Genomic DNA, 14411 nt, shown 5'->3' on the forward strand with positions numbered 1-14411 from the left:
AGTATCGTGTCACTTATTAATTACAAAGGACAAACGGCTACCATGAGAAGTGAAGAAATACAGCAGACACCACAATAAAATGTTTAATATAGGACAATAAACTGACGTGTACCTCTTAATGTGGTGCACTGAGAAAGATACTGCACCATTTATGTTTAATATTTAATCTGAAAGCAATTATGAGACAACAATCAGATAAATCAAATTTGAGGAACAATCTATAGAGCAGCTATCCTGGACTCTTCAAAAATATGATTGTCATAAAAGACAAAACAAGCTAGAAAATGTTTCTTGCATAAAAGACATTAAAGAGAAATAGCAAAGCAATGTATTATGACCCTGATTAGATTCTGTTATTATTTTTTAAACCATAACATTTATTTTAGGACAACTGGGGAAAACTGAATAAGGGTTGTATATTAGCTGATAGTATTGTTAGCAGTGTGAAGTTTCCAGAGTGTGATGGGGCATCACACCCATGTAGGAAATTACCCTGCATAGACAGGCTGCAGTATTTAGTGCTGATCTGTCACAAGACATACCTGCAATGAACTTTCAGATGGTTCAGGAAGTAAGTAAACAGAACAATAAGAGAAAGCAAATTGAAAAAAATGTTCATTTTACGTTGTTCGTTGTACTATTCTTGTAACTCTTCTGAAGCCTTGAAATTTTTCAAAATAAAGATTGGGGGAATGTATCAAAGAGAATAAAACCTACAAAGAAATGGCAGCCTGATGGCATACATCTTTTATAACACTAATAGATGCCAGAAGGGGATAGAGCAGTTTTAAAGTATTGCACAAAAATAATTGGCAACCTAGAGGTCATTAAAGTATCATTCACATAAAAGACTAAGGGAAGTTACCACTCACAAAACCTTGTTAAAAGCCCTATTAAAGGATGTACTTCAGTAAGAAGAAAAGTGAACCGAGGGAACATGTTAATACAACATATTTGGCTAATTTAATACACTGGAAAAATACACATATAAATATTTCATAATTCTTGAGACATAAATGATGATATTAAAACTCCCAAAGCATGGGTGTAAACATTTAAGGGTAAGCATTAAACCATTAGAAATACAGTCTCTTCCAAACCAGCAAATTTGAAATAAGAAAATAAAATTTTACTAAGCCCAAAGATTGATTAATGAATGTGAAAATGCATAATAATGAAAATAATATATTGAGAGAATCTAGCAACTTTTGCACCTAGCAACAAAATTATTTTTGAATGGTCTAGTCAAATGAATAACCAGGAGATAGTTCCTAATATTTTTACTTAGAATAAAAATAAGTGGAGACTGGGTCATTCAAGTCTATAAATTGAAAATTTCCAGATAACTCATGCAATTAGACCTCAGCATATGAATTTATTTTTCAGAATTGTTAAGAACCGAATCAGAAATGGAGTTCATTGCTTTGAAATAGAATGGGAAAAGCCTGGTATGTAGAACCTTTAAGCAAAATGTTTAATTTAAAACATATAACCATATATGTTTAGCAGAGAATATATACATGTAAAATATTAGTGTGTACATTAAAAATATAGAGCATATCATATGTATCATGGATAATTTCATAGATTACTGTATTTTAAATCACTTTAACTAATGGTAAATATGATAAATTAGTTATTTTATCCTAATTGAAACTTTAAGTGATTTTATTTTAATGTCTTAAATTGATGCTTTTTAAAAATTGTTGTTGAAATAGTTTTGATTCTTATCTCAAGAAAATGCTTTTACAAATGGTTTAGTCATTGGATTTCATACATAGCTGCTTCTAAGGAAATTGAGTTGCCAGGTAGTGTACTCTTGTTCTCCTTTTTTATGCTGTTTATTTTCATGGAAATTTGTAGTTGTCAGTTTAGTCTTTTGCTATAAACAGAGATAAAGTGAATTCTCAGTTAGCTCCAAAATCAAAGGCATAGATAATTAAAAATGAAAATCTCAAATCCACTTCTACTTGGTTTTGAAATTAGATTGTGTAATTATGTTTGAATGGGTGAGAGAGTCGATTTGTTAGATGGTTTAAGGTGTACATAATTTTGAAGAATGAAAGTATAAAAACTAGATAAACCATTCCAAGCAGTGATTGGTAAATAGAAGGCTGAATGTTGAAAAGTGTTTAAGAAATGTTCCACCAACGGTAGTATATTTTTAGGAAAGAAAATTATATTAACCCTGTTTGGCAGTTGATTTCCCCTGTCTAGGATAGAGGACCTAGGATCACTTTCACTCTTCCTTTTGGGAGCCATCCCTTATAGGAGAAAATGTACCCCAAGCCAGTTGTAGCTAAGAAGCACTATAGGATCACCAATTTGCTTTGTTTCTGCTTTAAATCATCCAACATTCTCATTATAATTTGGCTTCTTGTACAGTTTCACTCACATATAGAGTAAATACAAGGATCTAATCTATGTAGGTTATTATATATTATTGTAAATTTGTGTACAAGCGCTCTCATTGTCATTTAGCAGACACTTGTGAGTCCAGTGAGCCTAGGAATATCCTCAAGTGATGGATAACCTCTGAATCAATTCCAGGAATAGGAATATTTTTTATTATCCTTTCCATTCTGTTCTTTTAAGAAGTGACCACAAAAGAAAGCTAATGTTTGAAGTTTTAGGAAACAGTCTATTCCCATTACTTATCCAGAGTTATAACACTTCTTAGACTAAATTAAAACAATTTCTAAGCTGCCCCTATCATCTTTGAAGCAAGTTCTGATTTTAAAAAGAATCTCTTCCCAGACAAAAGAAAATCAGTTTTGTACTAGTACCACGCATTATTAAAACAAAGGTACTGTAAAGCAAGATAAGCAATCAATTATCCATTGTGAATGACTTAGTTTACCTGGTAAACTCCAGTTACCTGGAGAAAAATGGAATTTTTTAAATCTGTAATTAGAGCTGTTTTATCCTATTTTTAATCTTTTAGAACATTATGTCACAGAAGATGAACAATATGGAGAACTGGCTCTGCGCACAGTAGAAGAAGAATCGTTGTTTGAAGCAGCCTATCCTGAGATTGTTGCTAGTTATCAGAAACAAAAGTTAGAAAAGAACGGGAAGAGACAGAAAAGTAAGTACTGGGTTTGTTGGTTGCTTAAGTTACCCACAGTTTCAGAGAGCCAACTTTTCTGTTTCAATCTGTCTTGTCTCAATTTTGCTGTAAGTTCTATAAAATCAATAGTGAGGATTGTGCTCTTGTTTTCTGTATCTTTGCCTACTTTCTTTCAAAGCTGAAAAGTCAGGAATAAACACCGTTCTGTTCTGTGTCTACTTATTAACCTAGTGGTAATAGTAATTACTATACTAACAAATTGTTGAACAACTGCTATATGTATCATATTTTTGGTTCTAGGTACATTTTATTTTCTAGAACTTGATCAGGAAAACAACTTGGTTATAGTTTTGTTTCCGATGGAAAATTCTGTATCATATTGTGTTATATAACAGTTTCCAGAATTACATTGAGGCCAAAAGAAAGTGAAAACTGTTCATATAGAAGATTTCTGATATGAACTACTCAGTTTATTTTTTAACTGATATTAGGAAAATATAATAGATTTTAATTTTTTTTTCTTTTCAGGTACGAGAATTAAACCTAAAGGAAACTATATGCCTAAAGAATCAGATGATACAATGAGTTTTTCATCTCATGTGACTTTAAAACCTACATGTGAATCATTTCCTAAACAGAATTCTAAATTAAATATGGAAATTTCACCTGATTCTAGATTGCCCCAGGAATCTATTTCTGAGTCAATGAACAGCTTGCTTTTACCTCAAGATGCTTCCCATGTGAACCCACAAGAAGAATTAAGATCTCCAAGTCCTTTGACTATACCTCAAATTAAAACTATCAGTAAATCCTTCATTTCAGAATCTAGTCAACCCAACATTTCACCTCATAATATATCTGTGATTGCTGATCTGCATTTGAGCACCATCGACTGGGAAGGTACTTCTTTTAGTAATTCTCCACCTATTCCAGGGAATGCTTTCCCACACCAGTCTAAGTCGGAACTTAAAGCAGCCATCAGCAATAGCTTTGAAAATATCCCAGAACATCGGTCACATGAATCCCAACAGTGCACCACAAACATCAGACAAGTATTGGATTGGAATCTCCACAAGGCTAGTTTTGAAGAACACCTTCTTTCTGGCATTACTCATTTACAACTTCAGGATTTGCCTTTAAAGGAACGAATACGTTTAAAATCATCCTATTCTCTGGATAATGTTCAGCCAGATACTGACCTGAGAACTTTGTCCCTATGTGGGATGAAAGAGCCTTGTATTGCTAACAGCAGTTCTCCCTGTCGGTCACGTCTGTCTAAGGGTCTTCCAGGAATTCACTTGCAAAATGAATCCAGAAACTCTAAAGTTCTAAAAGGAGACCAGCTGTTTCAAAAAAGCTATGAAGTGAACACTTCTATATCTCATTCTGTCCATAACCCAGTAGTAAAGGCCTCTAGTGTTAGAATTGGTCTACCAGATACTACTTTAAATCATGGTAGAAAAGTTAACGACCAAAGCACTGGGGGAGTTGCAGCAAAAAAGACTGTTTGCCTTGACAGATATTCCTCTGATGAAGAAAGTGTCCCAGCATTTGGGAAAGCTAAGTACACTACTGAGGAAGGAAAGCAGTGCTCTCAGAAGTATAACCTGTTCCAGTTCGAGAAAAGCGACACTAGCAGATTGAGCAATCCTCAGACGCATGTTGAAGAAAGTGAACAGCGTGTCCAGGCTCCTAAAACGGCTGGACATGAAGAAAAGCGTTCCTCAGATCCAGCACAGAGCTCTCTGAATTTTTTGCAATGTCAGAAAGAAAAAGATGATTCTCATACTTGTCTGGATAGTCCCCTTCCTTTATGTCAGAGGCTAAAACTAAGGTTCCAAAGCGCTTGAAATTAAATTTAAAATATTTAAGAATAGTTTATTTTCCTAGTATCGTCAGCTTTACCAAGAACAGAGAGGTGTTTAATATTTGGTAGAAAAGTGTAATGTAGTTTTATATGTCCTAAAACACTTCTCCCATTTTAACCAAAATTGTAATAAAAACTGTTACCTAAAACTCCAATTTTAAAATATGATCCTCTGTGGTGAAAACTTCAGATAATATATTTTTACCACACACTTATATCCTTATTGGTTAATGTGTATTTGTAGCTTTAAAATTTTACCATAGTATTAGCCAATAAATGTCCCATGTATTTGCTTATTTTTATTTGTTCCTTCCAAAATCTTGTTCAATGTTTGTATTCTGGCTGACTCTTTATAATTGCCTGCATTCACGTAATGTCCTCTGTTAATGCCTTTATTGAGAGTTATGTTTTCCCCCAATGTGAAAATACCTGTAGTGTCCTCCTCCAGGTTTAGGATCATCTTTCTCCTTTGTGAGGGGCAAAAGTGGACAAGGAGAGGGTGAACGATATGTGTAGTAAAATCACAGTTTTCAAGGCTGTATAACCTGAGGAAAGCTACTCCTCAGGTACCCGCACAAGTCCGCAGGCATGTCTGACGGAAAAAGAGTTTGGAAAGTGGAGCTTAGAGCTGGGCCACACACTGCTGACGCATTGTGGTGCAGGAACGAGAACCCAGTGTGCGGTCTCTTAATTCTGGGGCCTGTTTTTGGTTTTCATTTTCTTCTCTAGCAGTTTTTTCTTTCCCTAACTTTTCTTCATAAAAAACTAATCTAAGTCATATATGTTGTATTTATTTTATAATTATTGCCTCCAAATATTAAGCTGTGCATTAATTTATGAAGCACCCTATAACTCTAAAGCCATCCACATTAGAAAGAAGCTAAACACTCAGTTGCAGATCGTACAGTTCTATGTATAGAACATCCTAAGGAATCCACTAAAAGAAAAATCTAACAAATGAGTACAGCAGGGTTACAGGACACAAGATCAATGTATATAGAAATCCACTGTGTTTTATATGCCTGCAGTGAATAATCCCAAAATTAAAACCTTATTTACAATAGGATCAAAAGGAATAAAAGATACGGGAATAAATGTAGCATATAGAAGTATAAGCTCATACTCAGAAAACTACGAGATACTCTTGAAAGAATGCCTAAATAAATGGTGAGACACCCCATGCTCCGTATCGGGAGACAATGTTGTCAGGATGGCGCTCTCCAAACTGATCTGTGGTCAGTGCAGTCCCCATCAAAGTGCCAGCTGTCTTTGCAGAAATTGACAAGGTGAATCTAAAATTCATATGGAATTTTAAGGGGCCAAGAATAGCCAAAACAATCTTGAAAAGAAAAATTGGAGGACTCACCCACCCTGATTTCAAAACTTACACTATAGGGCTGCAGAATAAAAACTGTGGTATTGGCATAAGGATGGACATATGGGTTAGTGGACTAGAACTAAGAGGCCAAAAATAAACCCTCATATTTATGGTCAGTTGATTTTTGACAAGGATGCCAAAACAATTCAGTGGGAAATATGCTTACAAAAAATGATGCTGAGACAACAGAATATCTACATGTGTTTTATACACTTGGAATGAATGGTATGAAAATGGTAAAGAAATAAATTTGGATACCGTCTCACACCATATAAAAAGGAACTCAAAATGTATCAAAGATTTAGTTGTAAGTGCTAAATCTATAAAACTCTTAGAAGAAAACATAAGCATAAGTCTTTGTGAACATGGATTAGGCCAAGGGTTTTTAGGTATGATAACACAAGCACAGGAAACAAAAGAAAATAAATTTGACTTCCTCAAAATTCAGAATTTTTGTGCTTTAAAGGACACCATCAAGAAGGTGAAAATACAGTTGACAGAATGGGAGAAAGGGACATTGCAAATCATTTATAAGAATTTGTATCTAGAACATAGAACGCTTGCATTCAATAAAAAGACAGCCTGATTTAAAAATGGGTGAAGGATCTGAATAGATATTTTTCCAAGAAATAGGTACAAATGCCAAATAAGCACATAAGTTCCAATAGCATTAGCCATTAGGGAAATGTAAATCAAAACCATGATGACCTACTTCATCAAACCTAGGGCGGTTATAATCAAGAAGAATGAAGTGGTGGAAAGGATGTGAAGTAGTTGGAGCATCCCTAACCCTGCTTATTCCTGTTGGTTGGAATGTAAAGTGGGGCAGTCACTTTGGAAAACAATCTGGCAGTTCCATAAGGAATTAAACAGAGTTCTCATATGACCCAGCAATTCCTCTCCTAGTTATTTACAAAAGAGAAATGCAAAAAACAGTCCCCACAAAAGTTTGTGCACAAATGTCCATCAGCTGGTGAATGGCTAGACACAATGTGGTCCATCGGTACAGGGGAATGTTGGCGTTAGAAATGACGTGCCGCGAGAACGAATCCCCATCGAGCTGTGGATGAAACTTGAGAACACGATGCCAAGTGAGAGGAGCAAGTCGCAGGAGACCATATACTCTGCTCTGATTCATGTGTAATAACTGTACAAGCAAATCGAGACACTGTAGTCCACATCCTGTTGCCTAGAGTTGGTGTGGGGGCTGCAGTAGAAAGAGGGGCATGACTGCCAATGAGTATAAAGTGTTTGGGGATGATTGAGGGGGAATGATTAAAATGTTCTGAGATTGTGGTAATAGTTGCACAACTGTATATTCTAAAAGCCATTTAATTGTACAATTTAAATAGGTGAATTGTATGATATGTGAATTATATAGTAAAGCTGTTGTTTAGAAAATATATATTCTAGAGAATTTTAACCATCCAAAATATTTTTTTATTAAAGAAGTTGTAGGTTTGCAGAAATATCGTGCAGGGAATACAGAAATACCATATACACCACCCCTTCCCCCATTATTAACACTTTGCATTAGGGCGGTACCTTTGTTACAGTTGATGAATTATTTACTATTTACTGGAGTCCGTAGTTTATTAGTACTCGCTGTGTTGTCCTGGCCTGTGTTTCCTTTCTCAACAGCTTGTATACGATGTAAAACTTCCCCTCTAACCACACTCACATATACAGTTGAGTGGTAATTACATTCACCAGCACTATCCATTACCAAGCTTTTCCATCAGCACAAACAAACTCTGTGCCAGGTAAACGTTTATTAACTCCCCATTCCATACCCCCACCCTCAGCCCCTGTAACCTGTATTCTAGTTTCTGACTGTGATTTTGTTTTTCATAATTATTTTCTATCAAATCATACAAGATTTTTAAAACTATCTGAAAGGCGTATATTAAACCTTGCCCTCATACACAGTGCTATTTTCTAGATTAGAAAACAGGTCCATGGAGGTGAAGAGATTTTTCCCAAAATTGCAGGTAAACTCTAGGTTTATTAATTTAGTATTTATTACATTATTCTGTGTTGCAAAATAGGACAAATTTGGAGTACTTTAAAATTTTTATTTTTCTGAAGTAACTAAAAATTCTATATAAAATGCTTTGAATCAAGTTTAACTTTATTTTAGAAAATTGTCTTGTCTGTAGAGCACGTGTATATAAAACACTTCAGGGGAAGGGGAATCCTCAAGACAGTTTCTCTGCTTTCAAAGAAATTTTCTAACCCGGTGGAACTGATCATTTATTTTCGTAAGTTATTTACTTGTCAGAATTGTGCTTTCATGTGGTTAATTAAAAAGTTGATATGTACAGGGTGGTGCAATGGTGGCTCAGTGGCAGAATTCTCAGCATGCCAGAGACCCGAGTTCAATTCCCAGAGCCTACCCATGGCAAAAAACAAGTTGATACAGTACAAGTAACATGGAGTGAAAAGGTCAGTCTCCTATCCTCATTTCCCTGCATCCCAGTGCAGCGCTAGCCCTAGTTCTCTGTGTACCCTTCTGGAGGGATTCTGTGCATCTGTATTAATACATCAGAAACTATTCCTTGTCAATCAGTGAGCTCTGTGTCCTCCAGCAGCTGTAGTGCTCCTTCACTCCACCTTTGCACAGAAGCCTGAGGATGTCTAACATGATAGAAGCGAATGTCATATATATATTTTTTTAACATGGGCAGGCACCGGGGTCCTCAGGCATGGCAGGCAAGCATTCTTACCTGCTGAGCCACCGTGGCCTGCTGCGAATGTCATATTTGACCTAAACTGTTGATAGATGTAGATTAGGACCAACTAAATCATTGGATGTCAGATACATGAATAAATCATTTGGGTGCTTACTAATTTATATTTGATTTTGCTATAACTTTTTGTTTTAAAAATTTCTTAGAAGTCCTTTAATGGTTTAGAATGATTGTAAATAGTATATGAAGTTACTATACACATGAAAATAATAAATTCACTTTGAAAAATAGGTAATCGAAAAATGACAATGGCTACCGAGTGATATTCCCTTGGTGAAATCACCACAGTTTAGTGTTTGCTCAGTTTTCAGCTCATGTTCAAATATTGTTGGTAATCTCATGTACTGTCATTTTTAATTTTTTAGAAGAATCCAGCTTTTGACATTAATTGCACCTTACTACATAGATAAATGTACAGTTTTCTCTTAAGTTCTAAGGCTGGAGTTGCACAACTAAAGCAAAATATCAGTACTATACATTGAAGGGAGGAGGGTGAACTATTCAGAGTAATAATCTGATTTTGTATTTCTCACCTTTATCCACACCCAACATTTGTTATCTTGATGTCTGTTCTCAGAAACATCTACAAATAATTTCTTTTTTAATTCACTGAGTTTTTGAGGTATACTTTCCATGCAGTAAAATTCACTAAGTGTAAAGTCTGATATGTACAGCTTTATAATTTCAAACACAGCAGAATATAGAAAAGTCCCATCACTCTAAAAAGTTTCCTAATGCTCCTTTTGCAGGTGATCCTCTCATGCAAACCTAACTGAATTTTCAGGTCTTTTTGTTAATGTCCATTTTCATTTCTCTTGATAAAAACCTAGCAGTAGTATTGCTGGTTAATATGTTTAATTGTATAGGATAACGCCATTTATTTTAATTGAGTTTTTCTTGTTATTAGGTGGTGAGAGTTCTTTATTTTGTGATACAAGCCCGTTGTCAGATACATGTTTCACAAATATTTTTACTTATGCCTGGTTTGCATTTTATCTTTCAAAGTTAGTCTGTTTTTATCAATTTTGGCTTTTAGTAGCCTGTTTAAGATAACTTTGTCTAGCACAAGCAACAAAGGAAAAAATAGATAAATGGAACCTCATCAAAATTAAAAACACTTGCACCTCAAAAGACTTAATCATGAAAGTAAAACACCAGCCTACTCTCAATAGGAGAAAAATTTGGGAACCACATACCTGATAAAGGTTTAATACCCAGTAAATATAAAGAAATCTTTCAACATGACAAAAAGACAACCCAATTTAAAAATGGGCAAAAGGCTTGAACAGACAGTCTCCTCAAAGAAGATATGCAAATGGCCAGAAAGCACTTGAAAAGATTCTCAACATCATTAACCATCAGGGAAATGCAAATCGAAGCCACTAAGAGGTACCATTTCACACCCACAAGAATGGCTACTATTTAAAAAAAAAAAAAGGAAAATAATTGTTGGAGAGGATGTTGGGAAATAGGAACACTCAGTTCCTTGCTGGTGAGAATGTAAGGTGGTGCGGCCACTGTGGGGGACAGTTGTGACAGTTCTTCAGAAAGCCAAGGATAGAATCACCATGTGACCCTGCAATCCCCTAGTGGGTATACACCCAAAAGAAGGGATTCAAACTAATGTTTTCCATTTTCTTAGCTCATGTGTTAGCAAGTTTGAACTGTATCCTAATATTATGGATAATAAATTGTGTCGATTCTGAATTCTGTTATTTTTCTCAGTGAGTGTTGTTTCTTTCATTTCAATTATCTTGATGGAGCTTGAGTTGAAAACTGAACCCTGAGTGGCAGCTTGTCGCTTAAGCCAGATATTTTGACTTCAGCTGAGCCACATGGAGTTCTCCCATGCATTCGTGGTCAGGGCGTCAGTCAGAGAGGTAGGCAGAGTCTGGAGATCCTCTCTTGACTCTTTCTTTGTCAAGTTCCTCCATTTTCTCCAGTGGCCACGGTTCTAGAAACTCCTTGCTCTGATTTCACCAGCTAGAAAGACTGGTTTTTCCACTATCATTGGGTTGCTACCCTGTCAACTGCATTTTAGCCCCAGACTGAAAACCACAAACACAAGGAACTTTCTTTTTATAGCCTCTCTTCTCCTTTCTAAATGTGTACCCACCACCAGAGTCTGTCTTTCTTTGCACTCTCATGCTTTTAGTATTGGGCCTAGTTTTTTAGTTTTCTCTGTGGTGGAGTTGTCCAGTAGAATTTTTTTCTGTCATTACCCATGATATTTTTAAGTGCTCATTCACTTGTACAACCTCCATTTTACTAAAATCTTTAGGCCATTAAGGGCAACCATGCTTACACAACATAGTTCAATAAAATGACCATTTTCCAACTCAAATATTCTCTTTATTAAAGGATTTGGGATGCTAGAGATGTCAAACTCTGGTTTGCACTATCTGAGAACACTATGCCCCACAGATGCCATTGTCTTTACAGCTGCATCATACTTTATAACATCGACCAGTAAAGAGCACAACTAACCTTCCTTGCACTCATTGTACAATGCAAGGCTAACTTTCAGTTCCATTTTCCATTATAGAATAACTTACAGGGAGAAAAAGTTGCGACTTAAAAATGGTGTCTTGTTTGCTGATAGGTATAGTTTTACCTAAAAGTAAATAGGCATTGTTTTGTTTGATCTTGAAAGGGGAATGATATTAGGGAATATTAGGACTCATTGTGAAGCCCACCCAGCTGCACCGTCGAAATGGGAGACGAGCAGCTCCACGGTGGCAGCACTTTGAGAACAATCTTCAGTTGAGAGTCATAAGCCTCAGCCTTTCAGGTCCAGAAATTCCGAAATCATATCAGTGTCCAAAATTAATAAGATTCAATGGATGTTGACATACCTGAGAAACAGATGAGTTAAAGAAAGCTACTTTTGTCATTTATTGCAGGTTACAAGCTCAAAAGCCTGTGGTAGCCAATCAGTTAATACAGTGACTGAAGGAGGTGGGTGGCGATGGTGGTGAACCGTGAAAGCCACATCCCCCAGCTGAGGGAGGGCACCGGCACTCTCTACATGGCAGTGTGAGTTCAGTGTCCTAGCGGGACCAGATTTTCCAGCTTTCCACAGGAAATCAGGAACAGTGGGGCTTTTAGAGGAAATGCAAATCCTTTGCAAACCATCTTGATTTCTAGGTGTTGACAGCTGATTCAAAAAACTGTAACTAAGCAAAATATGTCTGGAGGCCAGATTTGGCTTTTACTGCCAGTTTGCAACCTCTAAGCTTAGCAAAAGATGAATTGGGCTGATTGACCAGTTTATTCTGTCCATGTAAGAATACCTCTTAGAATTAGGCAGCTCATTTTGATTTGGAACGATGATCAAGCATTGAGTTTTATTGATTCCAAATTGTGAAGTGTAAGTACTATTTAATAACTAAATATCTTTACACATTTAATAGTTTATCTGCCTTTATATTTGGGTTAGAATTAGGTGAAGGCAGGCAGTATTTACAAATCCATGCCCAACCTTATCCAGAACCTCAGAGCTTTCCAGCCACGTCTCTGTGTGCTCTTTGGAATTCCCTCCTCCATTCTGACCAGGCCAATTTACCGCTCTGACCCTCAATTTCATTATCAACTGTAGAACGGTATCTTAGAAGCCGTGGTGCGGCAGGCTGGGAAGGGACCCGAGAGGGGAGAGAAGATACAGAGAAGCAGCCCTTGAGCAAGGGGTGTGACCAAGGTGGGGGCCTGTCCTGCACAGACACCTGTTGGGGCTGCCCCTTTGCAGAACACCGGGTAACCTGCCCCAATACGCCCCCTGCCCCAGGAGCTACCCAGGGCAGCAAGAAGAGTCCTGAACAGGGAGGGGGAAAAGTGAGGCGAAGAGTGAGAGGAGATGCCTCAAGTGCCGAAGGCCTCTTGCTGCTCACGCTTCCGTTGTGAGAGGGAAGGAACATGCTTTCTTCATGTTACTTAAGAAACGCTCCACCTGCTGGTCCTTGAATTCTTTCTTGCGGCATGGCCAAGAACCTAGGAATTCAATTCAGAAACAGTTTTTAGGGTCAAACAATTTCCTATAATAAGTGTTTAATGTGTATGACACAGGAATAAAAATGAATACATATAGTCCCAACCACAGCAAAGCGCTATCTTAGGTGCTTTGCATAGATTAACTAATTTAATTCTCACAACTTATCATTGGTCCATTTTACACATGGGGAAAATGAGGCAAGGAGGAGCTAAGTGAGTTGTCCACAGTCACACAGAAAGTGGGAAAGCAAATTCAAACCCAGCTCTCCGTTTCTAAGGACCGTGTTTTCGATGCCACACCTGTCTCTCAGTTCGCAATCCTGGTCACATGGTCACTGTGTGTGGGCGTGGGCCAGGAACAAATAAAATAACCCTTGCTGAGCACTTAGCACAGTGCCTGGCACGTGGTGGATGATGGGAGCTTTTATTACGGTGAAAACCAGCATCGCCACAGCTCCAGTTTCCGCTTGGGCTCTCGTTCTTCACGGCCCAGCGTTGGGAGTGTTTCTTTGTCCACTATCTTTTTCTTGTCATGGTCAAGAATTGTTGACTTGTTCCTAAATCTAATTGATAACCCGCAGTCCGAGATCTCCTGTATCCCACGGGGTTCTCCAGGGAAGCATCTGACCGGAGGCATCAGGCCCAGCTGTCCCCGGAGTAACATGCTGTCCTGCCGCCGTGCACGCCCCTGAGACGGGGCCACACGCCCTACCCGCCCCAGGGCCCGGCCGCGGTCCACGGGGCTGGGCCCTGTGGGGACTGCAGGGCTACGGGCTCCCCCAGGCCAGTGACCACAGCTAGGGCTCTGCCCCCCGCTTCCTGCCTGCCTCAGGCCCAGGGTGCCGGGCACTGCTCAGGTCTCCAGGGACGCAGCCCTGGCGGGTGGCCGTGGTGACCTTTTACAGGCGCCCATGGCTGTGGGGAGCAGGTTTTCAGTGGGAGCCCCAGAGAAAGGGCTGGGGTGAGGACAGAAATTCTTTCTCGAAGCCTTCGGCTCGCCCTTCAGGGCCTCCATCTGTCTGGCAGGCCCCTCATCAACCACAGACACAACGACTCACTGTGATTTAAGTCCACAAAGTGGCCCTATGGTGCATCCAGGCCAAGGCCTGCCTGGCCGCCGTGGCCATCACCCTGCCACGCAAACCCGTGGGTAGCTGCCCTGTGACTTCTCTGCAGAATGTGGCACCACTGAACTCTCTTCTGACAGTTTCTTTTCCCCTGGTTTCCTTGTCCACACTGCCTCTTGGGTTTTCTCCCTCCTATTTGGCTGTCATTTTTAACTCTGCATAGGTGGAAATAGTCATGCCTTTAAATCTTGGTGCTCCCCATTTTTCTTTTATGGCTGTCTACTTTTATTGT

The 14411-nt window shown here is 38.2% G+C and overlaps 1 protein-coding gene across 5 annotated transcripts in view; it reads left to right on the forward strand.

Moving 5' to 3' along the window:
- The window catches only part of GEN1 (GEN1 Holliday junction 5' flap endonuclease), a 39516-nt gene extending 30512 nt beyond the window's left edge, over positions 1 to 9004 (forward strand). For all 5 annotated transcript variants that reach the window (XM_077152141.1, XM_077152140.1, XM_077152142.1 and 2 more), the window contains 3 exons: positions 1387 to 1448; positions 2945 to 3088; positions 3599 to 9004. In XM_077152141.1, coding sequence (XP_077008256.1) covers positions 1387 to 1448; positions 2945 to 3088; positions 3599 to 4920 — 1528 coding nt within the window. In that variant the 3' untranslated portion in view covers positions 4921 to 9004. The remainder of the gene's footprint in view (positions 1 to 1386; positions 1449 to 2944; positions 3089 to 3598) is intronic.
- Positions 9005 to 14411: the final 5407 nt, after the last annotated feature.

Source organism: Tamandua tetradactyla, chromosome 3 (genome assembly GCF_023851605.1).
Source record: "Tamandua tetradactyla isolate mTamTet1 chromosome 3, mTamTet1.pri, whole genome shotgun sequence".
Taxonomy (NCBI): Eukaryota; Metazoa; Chordata; class Mammalia; order Pilosa; family Myrmecophagidae; genus Tamandua; species Tamandua tetradactyla.